The sequence below is a fragment of the Taudactylus pleione genome, unplaced genomic scaffold, assembly GCF_031769625.1.
Source record: "Taudactylus pleione unplaced genomic scaffold, aTauple2 ptg000437l, whole genome shotgun sequence".
Classification (NCBI taxonomy): Eukaryota; Metazoa; Chordata; class Amphibia; order Anura; family Myobatrachidae; genus Taudactylus; species Taudactylus pleione.
This window is the reverse complement of record NW_028284839.1, coordinates 4,932,544-4,950,391: the sequence shown is the minus strand read 5'-3', so window position 1 is coordinate 4,950,391 and position 17,848 is coordinate 4,932,544. Positions and strand designations below refer to the sequence as shown.

At 44.5% G+C, this 17,848-nt stretch overlaps 1 protein-coding gene across 1 annotated transcript in view; it reads left to right on the top strand.

Annotated features, from left to right (window-relative positions):
- GPR153 (G protein-coupled receptor 153) overlaps positions 1-16,198 on the top strand; it is a 119,113-nt gene extending 102,915 nt beyond the window's left edge. Inside the window, exons 5-7 of the mRNA XM_088447719.1 lie at positions 7,379-7,568; positions 9,366-9,550; positions 14,307-16,198. Coding sequence (XP_088303845.1) covers positions 7,379-7,568; positions 9,366-9,550; positions 14,307-15,068 — 1,137 coding nt within the window. The 3' untranslated portion in view covers positions 15,069-16,198. The remainder of the gene's footprint in view (positions 1-7,378; positions 7,569-9,365; positions 9,551-14,306) is intronic.
- The last annotated feature ends 1,650 nt before the right edge of the window (positions 16,199-17,848 follow it).

The window sequence follows — 17,848 nt, the reverse complement described above, 5'->3', positions numbered from 1 at the left end:
TTTAAAAAAGAACTGTGTCAAAAAAAGTTTTTTAAAAAAATAGGGACACCCCAAAAAATTAATGTAAAAATTGGGGTGAAAAAAAAATGGGAAAAAATTGTTTAACAATAGGGAAATAGGTTCAGGGCTATTCTGCAAGTATGCGGCAGGTGTTTTCTAGAATAGATTTATAGCGGCAGGTGCACAAATGCAGAATTTTTAAAAACTTACTTTAGGGACATCAAAATATGCTAGCACCCATTTTCATGTACCCCAAATTTGATGGGACCACTTAAAAAATGAAAAAAAATAACCTAAGTGCTCTTCTGCAACACTTCTTCAATGTCGGGAAAAAAACACCTGCTGCGGCTATTTAAATCCCCGACTTTCAATTAAAGGCTATAACGGGGGTACCCATAGTGTTCCCCCATGTTTTTACAACTTTAGGGGGGTCTTACAATTATTTTAAGGAAAAATTCGTAACTTTACGCAAATCCAACTTCGGAGTATCCCGTTTTCGTTAATTTTATATTGAATACGGGGATAAGCGGGAGCGCGCACCATACTTTAACGCAGGTAAAAACTCTGATATGAAACGTTAACTTCGACAGTGAAGTTAACTTTCATATTGAATACCCCTCATAAGGGGGCTGCCAAAGGCGAAGACAACAATTAGCTTGGTTCTAAGGGTTGATTTCAATTGTGATGTATGGCTTCACAGAAGCTCTTGTTTGGAACTGCCCTGACCAGTTGTTGGACCTATCACAGATACTATTGATGTGTTTCCTTTGAAGTACACTTTGGGCCTGACTCAGAGCTGAGAGCTGTTCCGAATGTTTACGCGGACAATGTTTTGTTTAGGCGCATACTTGTCACCCGCACTGCACCTGTGCTGCGATGGTCTTGTGATGGCGGTCGCAGTGAGAATTTATTCGCAAAGCGATTAACAGGCAGGGACCGATTGTGGTTGGCAACGCAGGTGTGTCACAACCATTTCGTGGGGGGGTGAGTGTCGACTGTAATCCTGTACGCAGTCAAGATGGCTCCGGCTTCTTGGTTCCGCCGCCAATTCTACGTGGTCATAGAGTTACTCACATGGTCGATTGTATACCGCCATTTTTGGTGCCGTATTTTATGTGTCGATTTATACGGTAAGCACCACAAATTAGGGATTCAAAATGGTGGCGTCTGTAAAAGTCTTCATATTTTCGACAAAGATGTTTGTCATCGCTGTATCTGAATGTAAGGTATTGGTCTCTGTTATCAGCCACATCATACTCTCCAACAGTCCTTACAATCACTATATTTGCAACACTAAAAGGACAGATGTGGTCAAATATGTCCTGATTTTATATTGCTGGGATAGGCAGGCAGTATTTCAGTAGACATAAGACAGCTCTGTTTTATCTCCGATGTTCAGCTGTGATAGGCTCCAGATGCTTTCTGCATTAAGATGTGTGATTCATTTCAGTAGCTCTTTTATATAATACAGTTTTTTTAGGTTTCGGATCCTTTAATAAAACATGAGAAGTGCTCCGTTACATGTTTCTTGAGAGATGTTTTTAGGATTCCTCCTAACTCAAGAACTGCAAATAAATCTGCATTTTATGTTGTCTTTGTTCTTCCCTATGGTGCTGTTAGGTCTTTAACTTATGTTTGAAAATCTTGTTTTACTACGATATTTGTAGTAAAAAAAAAAAAAAGCCAATTAACAGTATATCTTACTTTTTACAGAATACAATAATCTGTGGTGCAGATAGATAAAGCAAGGCTGCCCTCTTCTGTCTGAATCTAGCATTGCACCACAATCCTGTTTTTTTATATTATTGTTCAAAGTGATTCTGAGGGGCATATCCAATTATCCAATTAGGTGCGAGTTTACCAAAGATGTCGCACATGCGTGTTTTTTTCTTGCAGGTGCAAGATTTTTGGTATTCAAATGTGAGCGCCTCCAGAGCACATCCAATTTTTCCTAAAATCCATATTTTAAGGTAAAACTGTCGGAATTCTCTGGAACCCTTTGGACCCCCTTATAACTAATTAAGCAATTGGAAGTTTCTAATTAGCTTACTTAGTCCTTAACTGCTCATCTTCTGTAGCGCTGTCCCCCTCCATCTCTCCTCCAGCATCGCAGATAGTATCCATGGACCAGCTGTGCACAGGTCAGGTCCTACCCTTAACTCTACACACCTTCCCGCACACACTACCTACTCTACACCACCCCTAACCCTGCACCCCCTCCCCGCACACACTACCTACTACACTACACTAACCGTAACCCTGTACCCCTCCCTGCACACACTACCTACTCTACACTAACCGTAACCCTGCACCCCCTCCCCGCACACACTACCTACTCTACACTAACCGTAACCCTGCACCCTCTCCCCGCACACACTACCTACTACACTACACTACCTCTGACCCTCTACCCCCTCCCCGCACACACTACCTACTCTACGCTAACTATAACCCTGTACCCCCTCCCCGCACACACTACCTACTCACTACACTACCTCTGACCCTTTACCCCCTCCCCGCACACACTACCTACTCTACACCACCCCTAACCCTGCACCCCCTCCCCGCACACACTACCTACTACACTACACTAACCATAACCCTGCACCCCTCCCAGCACACACTACCTACTACACTACACTAACCCTCTACCCCCTCCCCGTACACACTACCTACTCTACACTAACCGTAACCCCGCTCCCCCTCCCGGCACACACTACCTACTCTACGCTAACTATAACCCTGCACCCCCTCCCCGCGCACACTACCCACTACACTACCTCTGGCCTTCTACCCCCTCCCCGTACGCACTACCTACTCTACACCACCCCTAACACTGCACCCCCTCCCCGCACACACTACCTACTACACTACCTCTAACCTTCTACCCCCTCCCCATACACACAACTCTACACCACCCCTAACCCTGCACCCCCTCTCCACGCACACTGCCTACTACACTACACTACCTCTAACCCCGCACCCCCTCCCCGCACACACTACCTACTCTACGCTAACTATAACCCTGCACCCCCTCCCCGCACACACTATCTACTACACTACCTCTGACCATCTACCCCCTCTCCGTACACACTACCTACTCTACACCACCCCTAACACTGCACCCCCTCCCCACACAGACTACCTACTACACTACCTCTAACCCTCTTCCCTCTCCCCATACACACTACTCTACACCACCCCTAACCCTGCACCCCCTCCCCGCGCACACTGCCTACTACACTACCTCTAACCCTGTACCCCCTCCCCGTACACATTACCTGCTCTACACCACTCCTAACCCTGCACCTCTTCCCAGAACACACTCCTTACTACACTACATTACCTCTAACCCTCTACCCCCTCCCCATACACACTACCTACTCTACACTAACCGTAACCCTGCACCCCCTCCCCGCACACACTACCTACTCTACACTAACTATAACCCCGCACCCCCTCCCCGCACACACTACCTACTACACTACACTACCTCTGACCCTCTACCCCCTCCCCGTACACACTACCTACTCTACACCACCCCTAACACTGCACCCCCTCCCCGCACACACTACCTGCTACACTACACTACCCATAACACTGCACCCCCTCCCCACACACACTACCTACCCTACACTACCCCCAGCACTGAACCCCCTTCCCACACACACTACCTACTCTACACTACCCCTAACACTGCACCCCCTTCCCACACACACTACCTACTCTACACTACCCCTAACACTGCACCCCCTTCCCACACACACTACCTACTCTACACTACCCCTAACACTGCACCCCCTCCTCACACACACTACCTACTCTACACTACCCCTAGCACTGAACCCCCTTCCCACACACACTACCTACTCTACACTACCCCTAACACTGCACCCCCTCCCCACACACACTACCTACTCTACACTACCCCTAGCACTGCACCCCCTTCCCACACACACTACCTACTCTACACTACCCCTAACAATGCACACCCTCCCTACACACACTACCTAGTCTACACTACCCCTAGCACTGCACCCCCTTCCCACACACACTACCTACTCTACACTACCCCTAACATTGCACCCCCTCCCCACACACACTACCTACTCTACACTACCCCTAACACTGCACCCCCTCCCCACATACACTACCTACTCTACACTACCCCTAACACTGCACCCCCTCCCCACACACACTACTTACTCTACACTAACCGTAATCCTGCACCCCCTCCCCGCACACACTACCTACTACACTACACTAACCATAACCCTGCACCCCCTCCCCGCACACACTACCTACTACACTACCTTTAACCCTCTACCCCCTCCCCATACACACTACCTACTCTACACTAACCGTAACCCCGCACCCCCTCCCCGCACACACTACCTACTCTACACTAACTATAACCCTGCACCCCCTCCCTGCACACACAACCTACTACACTACACTACCTCTGACCCTCTACCCCCTCCCCGTACACACTACCTACTCTACACCACCCCTAACACTGCACCCCCTCCCCGCACACACTACCTACTACACTACACTACCTCTAACCCTGTAACCCCTCCCCGCACACACTACCTACCGAACCATAACCCTGCACACACTACCTACTACACTACACTAACCGGAACCCTGCACCCCCTCCCCGTACACACTACCTGCTACACTTCACTAACCATGACCCTGTACCCCCTCCCCGCACACACTACCTACTACAGTACACTAACCATAACCCTGTACCCCCTCCCCGCAAACACTACCTACTACACTACACTAACCATAACCCTGCACCCCCTCCCTGTACACACTACCTACTACACTACACTAACCATAACCCTGCACCCCCTCCCCACACATACTACCTACTCTACCCGTAACCCTGCACCCCCTCCCCGCACACACTACCTACTACACTACCCATAACCCTGCACCCCCTCCCTGCACACACTACCTACTCTACACTACCCCTAGCACTGCACCCCCTCCCCACACACACTACCTACTCTACACTACCCCTAGCGAACTGCACCCCCTTCCCACACACACTACCTACTCTACACTACCCCTAACACTGCACCCCCTTCCCACATACACTACCTACTCTACACTAACCGTAACCCTGCACCTCCTCCCCGCACACACTACCTACTACACTACACTAACCGTAACCCTGCACCCCCTCCCTGCACACACTACCTACTACACTACACTACCTCTAACCCTCTACCCCATCCCCGTACACACTACCTACTCTAAACTAACCGTAACCCTGCACCCCCTCCCCGCACACACTACATACTACACTACACTACAGCCAGTAACCCTGCACCCCCTCCCTGCACACACTACCTACTACACTACATCTAACCCTGTACCTCCTCCCCTCACACAATACTGTGAGGACAGGGCTGCATTTGACAGGGGCAGTGACATGTGAGGAAGAGCATGGAGGCAGAAAGAAGCCGCAGACTGAGAGTTATGTAATGGAAGGAGCAGGGTCCCCCAGCAACACATAGTATATCAGGACATGCTTAATTTTATTAACTTGCAACATATAAAATATAAATAAATACATAAAATAAATATACATAATTACAAAGGTAGACTTAATATTTCATCATATTAATCCCCAGCATCAAAAAACTAATACACACAACTTAAACCTACCACCTATATACAATCTACTCTCTCCAAGGAAAAACTAAGCAAGGATTAAAATACACCCTAAAACTATCTATACTTCACCTATCATTACCCTTCACCATTATCTAACAGATGTATGCAAACCTTTCCATCAAAAAACCAATAACAACATCAAAAAATCTACTGGGGAGTGAAAGAAGAACAGAACCCACAGCTGGACATAGAAAAGACTACCACCCACTCAAGGGGCCTTCAACTGGCCCCACCAACGAGACCAGCTGACAGCATCCAGGTTTTCCTTATCCAGATGCATCATCGTTTTCACCTCTTGCAGAATTGAACTCACCACCTCTTCATAGAGGAGGAACGTTTTCCTTATGGTAACATGACACCGTGCATTCCACGTGTGAAATCTAACCGCTAGACTGATTGAATAAATCGTGCTCAAATTAAATCTACCGTACCTTCTGACTGCCCCATAAGCCCTCTCAGGGTAACTGAGACCTGAAAGGCACCGGATACCAATGGCCTTTGATACCTGGTCATAAACTTTTCCATTAAAGGGACACTCAAACAGGAAGGGGACCATCGTCTCCTCCACCCCTGGACACTCTTCTTGTGGGCAACCGTGATCATTGGTATTCTTCCACCTGAGGTTCTCTGCAACATAAATTTTTCAATGACAAGGAAGCCAAGCGATATCTTTAAACTTCTGCGGTACCCTCTGGGAATTTAACAGAGTTAACCCAGCCGAAGCGACATCGTCTGGACAGTCGCTCAGTGACAGCGGGACAAGGAAGTGGGTCTGCAAAATTCTCTTCCCCAACTCCCTTCTGGAAAAGTTTTTGACTTCACCCACTTCCACACCATATTGCCTTATCACCTTCATGCTCTGGATGACATAGATCGGGAGGTAACCATGCTGAATCCGAAAGCTTCTCACTTGGCCTCCCTCTTTCCATAACCTGAAGAAGGGAGACACCCACAGTCTAAATCACTCTACCCACCGAGGATGAGCTTCTAAAAACATACTCCCATCGTTCAATTTTAAAAAAAGCTGTTACAAAAAAGACAACAGGGTTTACCATGTCTAAACCTCCATCTTTCCTCGGTCCGTAGGTGATGCCCTATTGACTATATTGACCCTATATATCAGTATATCAGGAGATGAGTGATGTGTTAGTGAGGAGAGGGTTGCATGTGACAGGGGCAGTGACATGATGTGAAGAGAGAAATAGCGGCAGCAAAAAGCCACAGACTGATGGTTATATTGTGGAAGGAGCAGGGTCACCCAGGAGAGGTTAGGTTTAGGCTCTGGAGAGGGAGGGTTAGGGGTAGCAAGAGGGGGTGGGTTAGGATACTGACCGACAAGTGTCGTTATCCTAACCATGTCAGGATGGCAGAGTCGGAATTCTGAACGCCGAGATCCAGAACACCGGTATACCGTACCCAACCCCCCAGCAGCACAGAGAACTGAAGCTCCTGCCAAATCGGTGGAGGAAGTTTGTGGTCTAGGAAAAAGTTCATACATCCAAGATTTTGTGGAACGCTCTTGCATGATGCAGGAATAGAGGAATTTGCACAGCTAGTAAAGATGTTCTCATAAATCAGTCTGTGCTCTGGAATGTTAATTCCGTGTTGAAAATGTTGCTGTAATACTGTCATTTGCATTTATGGATCCCATGAGAGTGATAACAGTAGTGTCTCATTTTGCACACAGGTTGTAAGTTTTGCCAGCTTGAAGTTTGACAAGTCAGATGACTGGATGGTCCTAGGTGTCCTCTGGTGCTCTGTGGTACAGGCTCTTCTACTGCCAATGTTCCTCTGGGCCTGTGATCGCTATCGGGCAGATGTGAAAGCCGTCTGGGACAAGTGTATAGCCATCATGTCCAACGACGATGAGAATGAAGGTGAGGCAATAAAAAGCAATGGGAGATAGATCAGGGGAAATGTGTGATCAAGATATAAGGAAAGTTAATGCTAATGTGCAATAGACAGCATCATGGTCACTGGTGTGTCTATAATAAGGCTTCACAGTTTGAAGGCCCAGGAAAATCTGGGTAAATTAAAGTGTCGATTACTACAGATGAGTGACTAGCCTACCCTAACTCAGATTTGTTTGTTGGAAAAGTGAATACTCAGTAACAAGATTGGGGTAGGGAAACAGGGGTTTTAAGAATGACACTGATGAAAGGCATACTCCCAACTGTCCCAATTTAGACGGGAAAGTCCCAATTTGAGGGTTTGTAGGGATATTCCGTTCAGTGCAGAACAGTAGAGAATAATGGGTGCTGCGCTCGTCTGTCATGATGTACTAGGGATGGCCATCAATGGACAATGTTTCGCAGCCATCAATGTTTTCCTGTCCATGACTATGGTTTATCCATCGCTTGCTTGGTGCCGATGGTTCTTTAGTATTTTAATTCCACAAGGAGAGACTCTGGTCGGGATGTACTAAGCCTTGGAGAAAGAGAAAGTAGATAGAGATAAATTACCAACCAATCAGCTCCTGTTATTTTTCAAACAAGGGGGTCTATTTACTAAGCCTTGCATGGAGATAAAGTGAACAGAGATAAAGTACCAACCCACCAGCTCCCAAAGTCATTTTTTTCAAACACAGCCTGTGACATGGCAGTTAGGAGCTGATTGGCTGGTACTTTATCTCTGTTCACTTTATCTTCATCCAAGGCTTAGTAAATAGAGCCCACAGTCTGTAAAGCGACAGGAGCTGATTGGTTGGTACTTTATGTCACTTTCCTCTTTATCTCTCTCGAAGGCTTAGTGCATCTCCCTCTCTGAGTCTTGGCGCATGGGCAAACTATGTTTTCCAGTGCGCCATGGCTAAAACTACCGAATGGTTTTCCAACAATGGCTACATGTCTTCGTTAGGCAAAAACAATGGCGGAACTGAAACACTGCCAGACCATTCTTCCGATGTCCATCCCTATGGAGAACGTGGCATTGAATGGGTGCGGTATGGACAAGGTCACATTACACTGAGGAGGGACATGTTGGTGCCTGTGATAAAATGTGGTACGATTGAGAAAATATAGCATTATCATAGGAAAAAGCATGGAGACTGATGGAAAGCGGAAGAGAGAAGGGACGACATGAAAGAGTCATGGGAAAATCATTAAAAGTAGGGATTAGCTGTCAGGAAGAGAGAAAGAATGAAGAAAACTGTACTGAAGCAAGATGCAAAGATTTTGAGGTAAACTTAATAGCCCGCGAGTTGCAGGAAGCCACAAAATGTCTGCGGTTTACCTGCTAGGTTTAAAGTGGCAATATTTTAAAAGGCAAACCCTGGTTGGTCTTACCTTTTTAAATTATTGCTGCTTTAGTGGCTAACTCTGGTAGGCTATTACATTGGGATGCAGTCACATTGTCGACAGTTACAGGGTTAGGCATAGGCAGAAAATACTGACAGCCCACTCCATCAGAGACCTGTGCCGGAAGTGACCGCCGGGACCAGGCAACCATTGGGACCAGCTAAGTGACAGATGGGCCACTAGCTAAGGATGTTAGGTCGACAGTCTATTATGTTCACATGTCATCCATATAGACACAATGAATGTTGACTTGGTCACTGTCGAACATGTTATATATGCCGACATTTCCACCATAATGATATTAGCATTCTGACCTGATGCGTGTTATGTTTTACAGCTAAATCCATTATTATTTTTAAATCCTTGTGTTGTCTCCAGATAACAGCCCTGACGGCGGCATCCACTCTGACCTCATATACGAGAGACCCTATGACTACAATTATGGGGGTGACATTATGGCCATGGAACGTATAACGAAGTACGACTTCTCTGCATTAGAAAGGGGAATCCCGCAGATCTATCCTATGAAGGAACCGCAGGAAGATAAAATGCACTATCTCCAGGTACGGTCATCTCCACTTCTACATCCCGCAACAATCCTTTCCCTCCATCCGACCCGCTCCTCCCTCTCCATTCTGCTATTGCTGACCACATGCTGCAAGTTGGGCAACGTGCGCAGTAAAACAGAGCGCCCTTTTTGTGCTTGACTTGATCTCTTCATCGTGCCCTATATTCTCAACTCGTAATATTTTTAATAGGAAGGAAAAACAAAGGCAAAATTGAGTAATATTGCTAAAAAAAAAATGGTTAAGGAGAAGATCAGGGTTAGAAAAAATTAATAAAAATGTGTCGACCATTTCCACGTCGACCTTTTTATTGTACAATGTTGAAAACTTTTTTTACTTGTCGACCTACTGTACGGTCGTCGTATTATTATGGCGACTTTCCATGTCAACCTTTTGGTATCGACCAAATTAGTGTCAACCTGTTTATTGTCGACCTTTTGCATCCCCCCCATATCAGGTGTAAGAGACCCATCAGAAACAGGCTTCCCTTCCCCATACGCAGGACTCAGAATCACACAGTGATTTTGATACAAGTTGCGCCCGACTGGGGGCAGGACAGGCATACGCAAAGATGCGCACGTTCGCTTCTGCGCATGCATTGTATGCACAGAATCGCCAGTTGCGTCTGTTAAGAGAGACCCTCGCGATTCAGAATCAGCCGCTTAGCGAGCAGCCTCTTCTGTCCACCAATTTCCACCCTTGGCCAGTGAAAAGTTCTGTTTCTCTGCAAATGCGCAATTTGAAGGGCCCAGCGTCTCCCAAAATGATGTTGCGTTCCGTCTGTGTAAATGAGACCCAATGTCGGCACATTTACCCTTAACGTTAGGCAGCAATCACAAAGTATTGGCTGCTATCAGCACACCACTGCCAGTATAAATTGAATTAAATGGTGATGTCCTTTACCTAGACCCTTGTGGCTTGCCCTTAAATCTTGCCCAAGAGATATGTAAGGATTTGAATGCATGATGAAAACAAAGATCCAAACACTAAAAATAATTCTGTAATGTATCCAATAGCTCCATATGTAACCAATCACATCCTTGTTGTGCAATTCATTCCGGCCTTAGGGTCTGATTATGATTTGGTAATAGAGTAAGAAAGAACAATAACTGAGAGCCTGATTCACTTTGGATCGCAATATAGCGTACGCACGCAGTTTTACTACAAATGTATGATAATCCATAGCGATCGCAATGCCACCGCATCACTACATAAGGACGCCCACTTCACCTACACACACATCTGTAATGTTTAGCAAGGCTGCAAAAACATTGGTACAATCGAGTACCATCGCAGCCTCACGCACAGTTCAGCGCACGCTATGAGGCTGCAGGCTGCATATGGTACCGCAGTGGATAATTTATCCACGCCCCTGCAACGCCGTTAAAACGCACTGGCACGCCACCCCTCTCCCACCCCCCCCCATACATCACAGCAGCCCAGCACACGCAGCTGTGTGCTAGGCTGCACTGGGAGACTGCTCGCAGCTGCTAAGCAGCGGCCGCAGCAGTATCCTATGCCTGTGGGGGGAGTGATCGCATCACATCCCCCCCACTGGCTATGCGCCGGGCTGAGGTTCTCACAGCGACCCCCTCGCCAGAGCAATAATATTTTTTAGATTTGTTTCCCCTAAGGGGGCGTGGCCACTTCTTCTGCAATTAGGCCATGCCCCCATCACCCAGGCGCGGCTGTCGTCGCGCCTGACTGCAGGTGGGGGCAGATGTAAAATGTGCAGAGAGATACAGATGTGGGGGGGGCCGTGTCCAAACTGACATCTAAATTGCAGTGGAAAAATAAAGCTGTCCAGCATTTGTGGGCTACATGCAAAAGCAACCAGTATTTACCCTGCATGCCAAAAAAAAAAAGTGTATTTACACCCCTTGCAGTGCAACATTGTTTGTCCAGGTACACAGGTACTCGCTCTATCTTACTCTATTCCCAGATCTGAATCAGGCCCTTAGAACGTCTGTCAGAAATCTCTTGCTAGAATTTTCATGCTGCATTCAGTTTGGAAGTTGTATTCTTTTGAATGTCTCATTGTTTTTGTTCTTGTTGTTATTTTTAGTATACATGATTAGTATGCTGGGCAATATGAAGAATGGCAGCACAGAGGGAATTAACAATTTGCACGTAATGACTTCTTTGTGAAAATAACAGTTCTTTTAAAACATTGTTTTGCTGATTTGGTTTGATTTTTTTTTTATTTCATTTTATTTAATTTTATTTTTAATTATTGCTTATTTGTTTTTATAAGGAAATTACATTTTTTGTGGACTATTTGCTTGCACTTTTACTGCCCTTTCTGTTTATTTTATGCTTTTATTTATTTTTTTAGAGAGCGAATGGGGTAGATGTATAAAACCTTGGAGAGAGGTAAAGTACCAAGTTAAAAATGACAGTTAGGAGCTGATTGGTTGGTACTTTATCTCTTTCCGCCTTATCTCTCGCCAAGGTTTGATGCATCTCCTCCCAATGTGTCCAGTAATTTCTCTTTTCTTAATTTTAGATCGGTCTGTTTCTTCCGCTCAATACCAATTTAATTAAAAAGGAGTAGTTATAAGTGCAATCAAACCTAATCCATTCATCTGTAATATGTACCCCATCTTCATTTACTGTAAGAGTTTTATAAGGAGCCCCATGACCTCTCGCTAGCAGTGGACACAGAATAATTTTATTATTGTTAATTTTTGTTGGTCTTTAGGGCTACTTAGCTTATAGATTTAAATTGATTTATTTAACGTGAGTTATTTTTATTTACAGTCTGCATGCATCTATATACCATTATCTTATATTATAATTTTACATCTGGCTTGAGTTACTTAACAATGGTAATTATCATAATTTTCTCCAACAGCGCACTACATACTAATCGTAGAGAACTTCTTTCGGTAGACATCATTTGATATAATTAATATTTTGCTGCATAGTTGTTATTCCAATGGTCGGTCATATTTTGGAGCTGGGAATGACGTACTGCAGAAGTGAGAGGAGAGCAAATTAAAGAAAATTTTGAATTTTGGCAAATATTGTCATGTTCACAACTTAACTAATGCAGAACTAATGGCTCAATTAAGTCACTAACACTGATACCCCTTTTACACCAGAGCAAAAACCTGGGTTATTGCTGGGTCTACCCGGCTCGCAGATCAGTGTAAAAGGGTCCCTGACAAATAACCCGAGTCAAGTGACCCTGCAATCCAACCCAGGTAGCTACCAGGGTCAGACCCAGGATGGACCTGGGTAATGGTGCAGTGTAAGCTACGCAACTCGGGTTATCCGACTTGGGTCATGCCTAAAATTAGCTGATTGGTGGTTATGACCTCACAGGTTTAGCAGGGCAGACCCAGGTTCAGTGTGAACAGAGCTGACCTGGGAGTAACCCAGATCGAAGGTGCAGTGTAAACGGTGTCTAACCTGGGTTGGAACCATGTCTGAAAACCCAGGTCAGACCCGGGCTTTTGGTGGAAAAGAGGTATGACTAACACATCACTCATCTCTTGATATACTCTGTACCCTGTTACTCACCACTGTGTTGCCGTCCAACTGTGCATATGTGACGTGAGCTCATGCATGCGCACGGCCACTGGGCACTCGTTGCAGAGGCGGTGGAGGAATCCACTCGGATCCCTTTTCGCAACCCTGGACCTTCTTACCTTACTCCTTAGGAAGAAGCGGGGCTTTGGGAACTAACGCCATCTTCAAATAGGGACCCGGTCAAAATACAGGAAGTCGGGATGTCAGCGCTTGGAATGCTGGCACCAGTATCCCGACACCTGTTAGGATCCCAGTACCGGCATCCCGACGGTAAGTACTGGGATTACAGGGGGGGGGGGGTGTTAGGGGTTATGGTTAGGCACTAGGGGGTGGGTTAGGGTTAGGCACAAAGTGTGGGTGGTTAGGTTTAGGGTGTAGGGAAGAGGGAGGTCAGGTTTAAGCACCGGGGAGAAAAGCTTGGGGGTAGGGAGAGGGGGAAGAGTTAGGATACGGACCGACAAGTGTAGGTGTCCTAACCCTGTCGGGATGGCGGCATCGGGATTCTGACCGCCGGGATCCTGAGCGCTGGCATCACACACCCAACCCCTTCAGATAGCGTTGGTTCCCACAGACAAACTCCAAACACTAAAAGTTTTTTGAGTCTTTGCTGAATACAAGGCGGCCCCATCTCTATCCTAATAATGGATGGGCCCGTAACTTAAATCATGCGCAAACTAGCATGTCTGCATGTGTAACGGGCCCATTAGCCCCTTAGCCAAAAACACCTAAAAGATATCATTCCAAATTTAAAATACTTAGGGGTCTATTTACTAAGCAGTGTTAGGAGACAGAGTGAAAAGTGATAAGGTGCCAGCCAATCAGCTCCCAACTGTTATTTTTCAAACACAGCCTGTGAGATGGCAGTTAGGAGCTGATTGGCTGGCACCTTATCACTTTTCACTCTGTCTCCTAACACTGCTTAGTAAATAGACCCCTTCTATACTCAAATTTTTCAGTTCAGTCTGTAAGGTGATGCAAGACCTCTGAACTGGCCAAAATTCATTGTACTCCAAATCGTGCTGAATTAATTTGCTCATCTCTTGTTCTGACAAATTGCATAAAAAAGCACCCAAATCATAATTTCTACAAAATATACATTATTAACACCAAGCCACGATGTTTTATGAAGAATGCTTTTTCTTTGCTGAAAATATAGCTGTTCCAATGAATGAAATTATTGCATCTGTCAATTGTTCTTGTGATACCTATATCTTTGTAGGTCCCTCCAACAAGACGCTATTCCCACGATGAAACAGATATTTTTACCACGGGCCAGATACCAGCTTTCCTTCACGGCTGGGGATCTGCAGAGGATATAGCTGCGATTTCCTTCTTTACACTGCCAAGACGGGAGAGGCGCAGTAGCCTGATAATGTACCACGATGGCGCCAGCTTGCCGTATCGAAAGTGCCGTAAATCCTCAGAGAGCCTGATTTCACTGAAACACTTCACCCTGGAAGAACTATACCGAGAAGACTTCAAATGCTTCAGCAGGGAAGAAGTGGTCACCTTTATTGATGATACTCCTCTTCCAAGTCCAAGGAGAGGTCCTGTCCGGTCTTCTTCTATCTCTCTTATACCGGATACCTTTCAACATCCACCAGTCGCTCACTTCAAGCTGACGGACTTCGAGCGAGAGCCGCAGGTGTTACGGAGACTCTCGACCCATGGGAAAAGTTGCACTCTTAATGTTCCAGGTCATCATAGACCACACGATGACCATAAATGTTTCTACACAGAAGGCCACAGAGGCAACCGCAGCCCTCACAGACCAAAGACTGAATGTGCTCAACTGGCTGAGGTAGCGTCTAAATCTAGCTCTGCGGATTCAAGCGGTTGTCAGGCAGGGCTGAGCGGTACATGGACTGAACAAGTGAACAAGACAGATAATAAAGGAAGTACGAACAGTTTTTTAAGTTCACCTTCGGCATCGTCTGGATACATAACTTTTCATTCAGATTCCATTGGATCTACAACATAGGGACTTTCTTTTCCAACCTACGACTCGCTTCTATACGTCATGGTACCATATTTCATCCAGGTTTACATTACTCCATTTCTTGTATTTTAATACCCAGAACTGGAAACAGCACCAAAGAAAATAACTCGTATTTGAATAAACTCAAAACCGTTTTAATATTCTGCTTTTCAGAGGTACAAAAATATTCAGGAATAAAAATGTACAGGTCATATTCACTCTATGGGAAAAAAAATAATAACAAAATAAACAGTTTCACCTCTTTCTTTTATAAAACATGACATTAAATTAGCTGTACATGGAAAATGTGTCTTAAAATGACATTATCTCCTTACGTCATCAATGAATATTATGCATGCCTAAGTAATTCTTCTGTGCACTATCTATAAGCGACGTTTAGGTATACATTTTATTATCTTCTAATACTGAATGAAATGTGTTCTGTGAGTTACACTGATGAATTGGTTTTATTAAAAAAAAAAAAAAAACATTGTACTTTAATATGTATGGTAATTTCTGTACTGTATTATATCTTTTTTAAAAAAAAGTAAAAATAATATATGTTGGGATTTTGTAATTGATAATTAACCGTGTTCACATTTATTTTGAGTGTAAAGCGGTAGGCCATTACAGGCTAGACCCTCCTATTGTTTTCTTCATATCACTTACAGATAATAGGATAACTTACATTGTTTGTATTGTTTATGCTGTCTTATAGGTTAAATACAGCACTTGTGAGTTTTCTGTATGCAGCAGTGAAGGGCAGCTATCTCCCATTGTGAAAAGTTATCAAATTTTCACTAGAATTTAAAAAAAAAAAAAAAACATCACGGTTTAAAAGTTGGCTGGAATTCTCATTGAATATACTACATGTACTTGTAAGTGATTTATTTCAACCCAAAGGCAGCAGACTAATATAGAACAATGATTGGATGGAATTCTCACTGAATATACTACATGTACTTATAAGTGATTTATTTCAACCCAAAGGCAGCAGACTAATATAGAACAATGATTGGATGGAATTCTCACTGAATATACTACATGCACTTAAGAGTGATGTATTTCAACCCAAAGGCAGCAGACTAATATATAACAACACAAAATACAATATACCAAGTGCAAACTCTTTTAAGATACCAAAGATTTAAAATGTCCGTGATAGCTGGATTTCCTGGAAGTCTGTCCATAGGCGTATTCTAACAGAATTCCAGTAAATTCTCCTTTAGAGATAGTTTCTCTTTACTTTTTTCATCTAGGTTTTAGATATCCATCTCCCCTCGATCTTAATTCTGATCAGATATATCCCCTTGTATAGAGGTTCTGCGTCGACCCAAAAGTTCCTGAAAAACAATTAATAGAAAATATATCCCATAGTGTGATTCTGAAAAGATTTATTACACATACATACAACAAATTGCCTGCGTACCAAATATGGCCTTCAGACCGAGGCAGGATGAAAACACATGACAAGTAGTCCCAAAATCCGGATTAAGAACACTGAACATATGATATCTCACCCCCTCTGCCCGGGTTCCCAAATGGCACAGGTCCTTCCCAGTCACACTAACGCGTTTCAGCAGTAAGCCTTTCTCAAGGTGTGGCTGGTAGGTGATCCTTCTGGCCTTTAAATAGCCCTAATGATGACTCCACCCCCTTAGATAATTAAGGGGCTGTCTCTTAATAAAATGCACATATAAACCATTTATACAAGGATTATTCAACTCTTAGTTAATGGATCCTATAAAAAAAATTACAATTCATATTCCTAACTGGTGTTAAATGTACAAACAAATATATACATATAATGGGTTTTTTTATTCCACCCACTGGGGGTTGTGCATTTTATTAAGAGACAGCCCCTTAATTATCTAAGGGGGTAGAGTCATCATTAGGGCTATTTAAAGGCCAGAAGGATCACCTACCAGCCACACCTTGAGAAAGGCTTACTGCTGAAACGCGTTAGTGTGACTGGGAAGGACCTATGCCATTTGGGAACCCGGGCAGAGGTTCCCAAATGGGACATCATATGTTCAGTGTTCACAGAACATATGAGACATCATATGTTCAGTGTTCTTAATCCGGATTTTGGGACCACTTGTCATGTGTTTTCATCCTGTCTCAGTCTGAAGGCCATATTTGGTACGCAGGCAATTTGTTGTATGTATGTGTAATAAATCTTTTCAGAATTACACTATGGGATATTTTTTCTATTAATTGTTTTTGAGGAACTTTTGGGTCGATGCAGAACCTCTATACAAGGGGATATATCTGATCAGAATTAAGATCGAGGGGAGACGGATATCTAAAACCTAGATGAAAAAAGTAAAGAGAAACTATCTCTAAAGGAGAATTTACTGGAATTCTGTTAGAATACGCCTATGGACAGACTTCCAGGAAATCCAGCTATCACAGACATTTTAAATCTTTGGTACCTTAAAAGAGTTTGCGCTTGGTATATTGTATTTTATCTATTTATGTGTGGTGTGGACCACAACTTTACTGCGCAGCATTCTCATCATTGTGGAGCGTAGAATCTATGGGCCTGATTCAGAGCCGCTCGTAAGCGGCCGCTCGTTCGTTCCGAGCGATGTTTGCACAACTGCGCATGCGTACAGATCGTAATACGCATGCGCGAACCAGTCAGTGCGGCCGAAAATCGTTTGTTCGCTAAATAGCGAATGCCTGCTATTTTGAGTGACAGAATGAGGCGTATGTGGGTGGTAACAGGGGAAGGTGCTTGAAAACGGGGAGTGGAGATCCGATCGCAGGTGTGCTTAAAT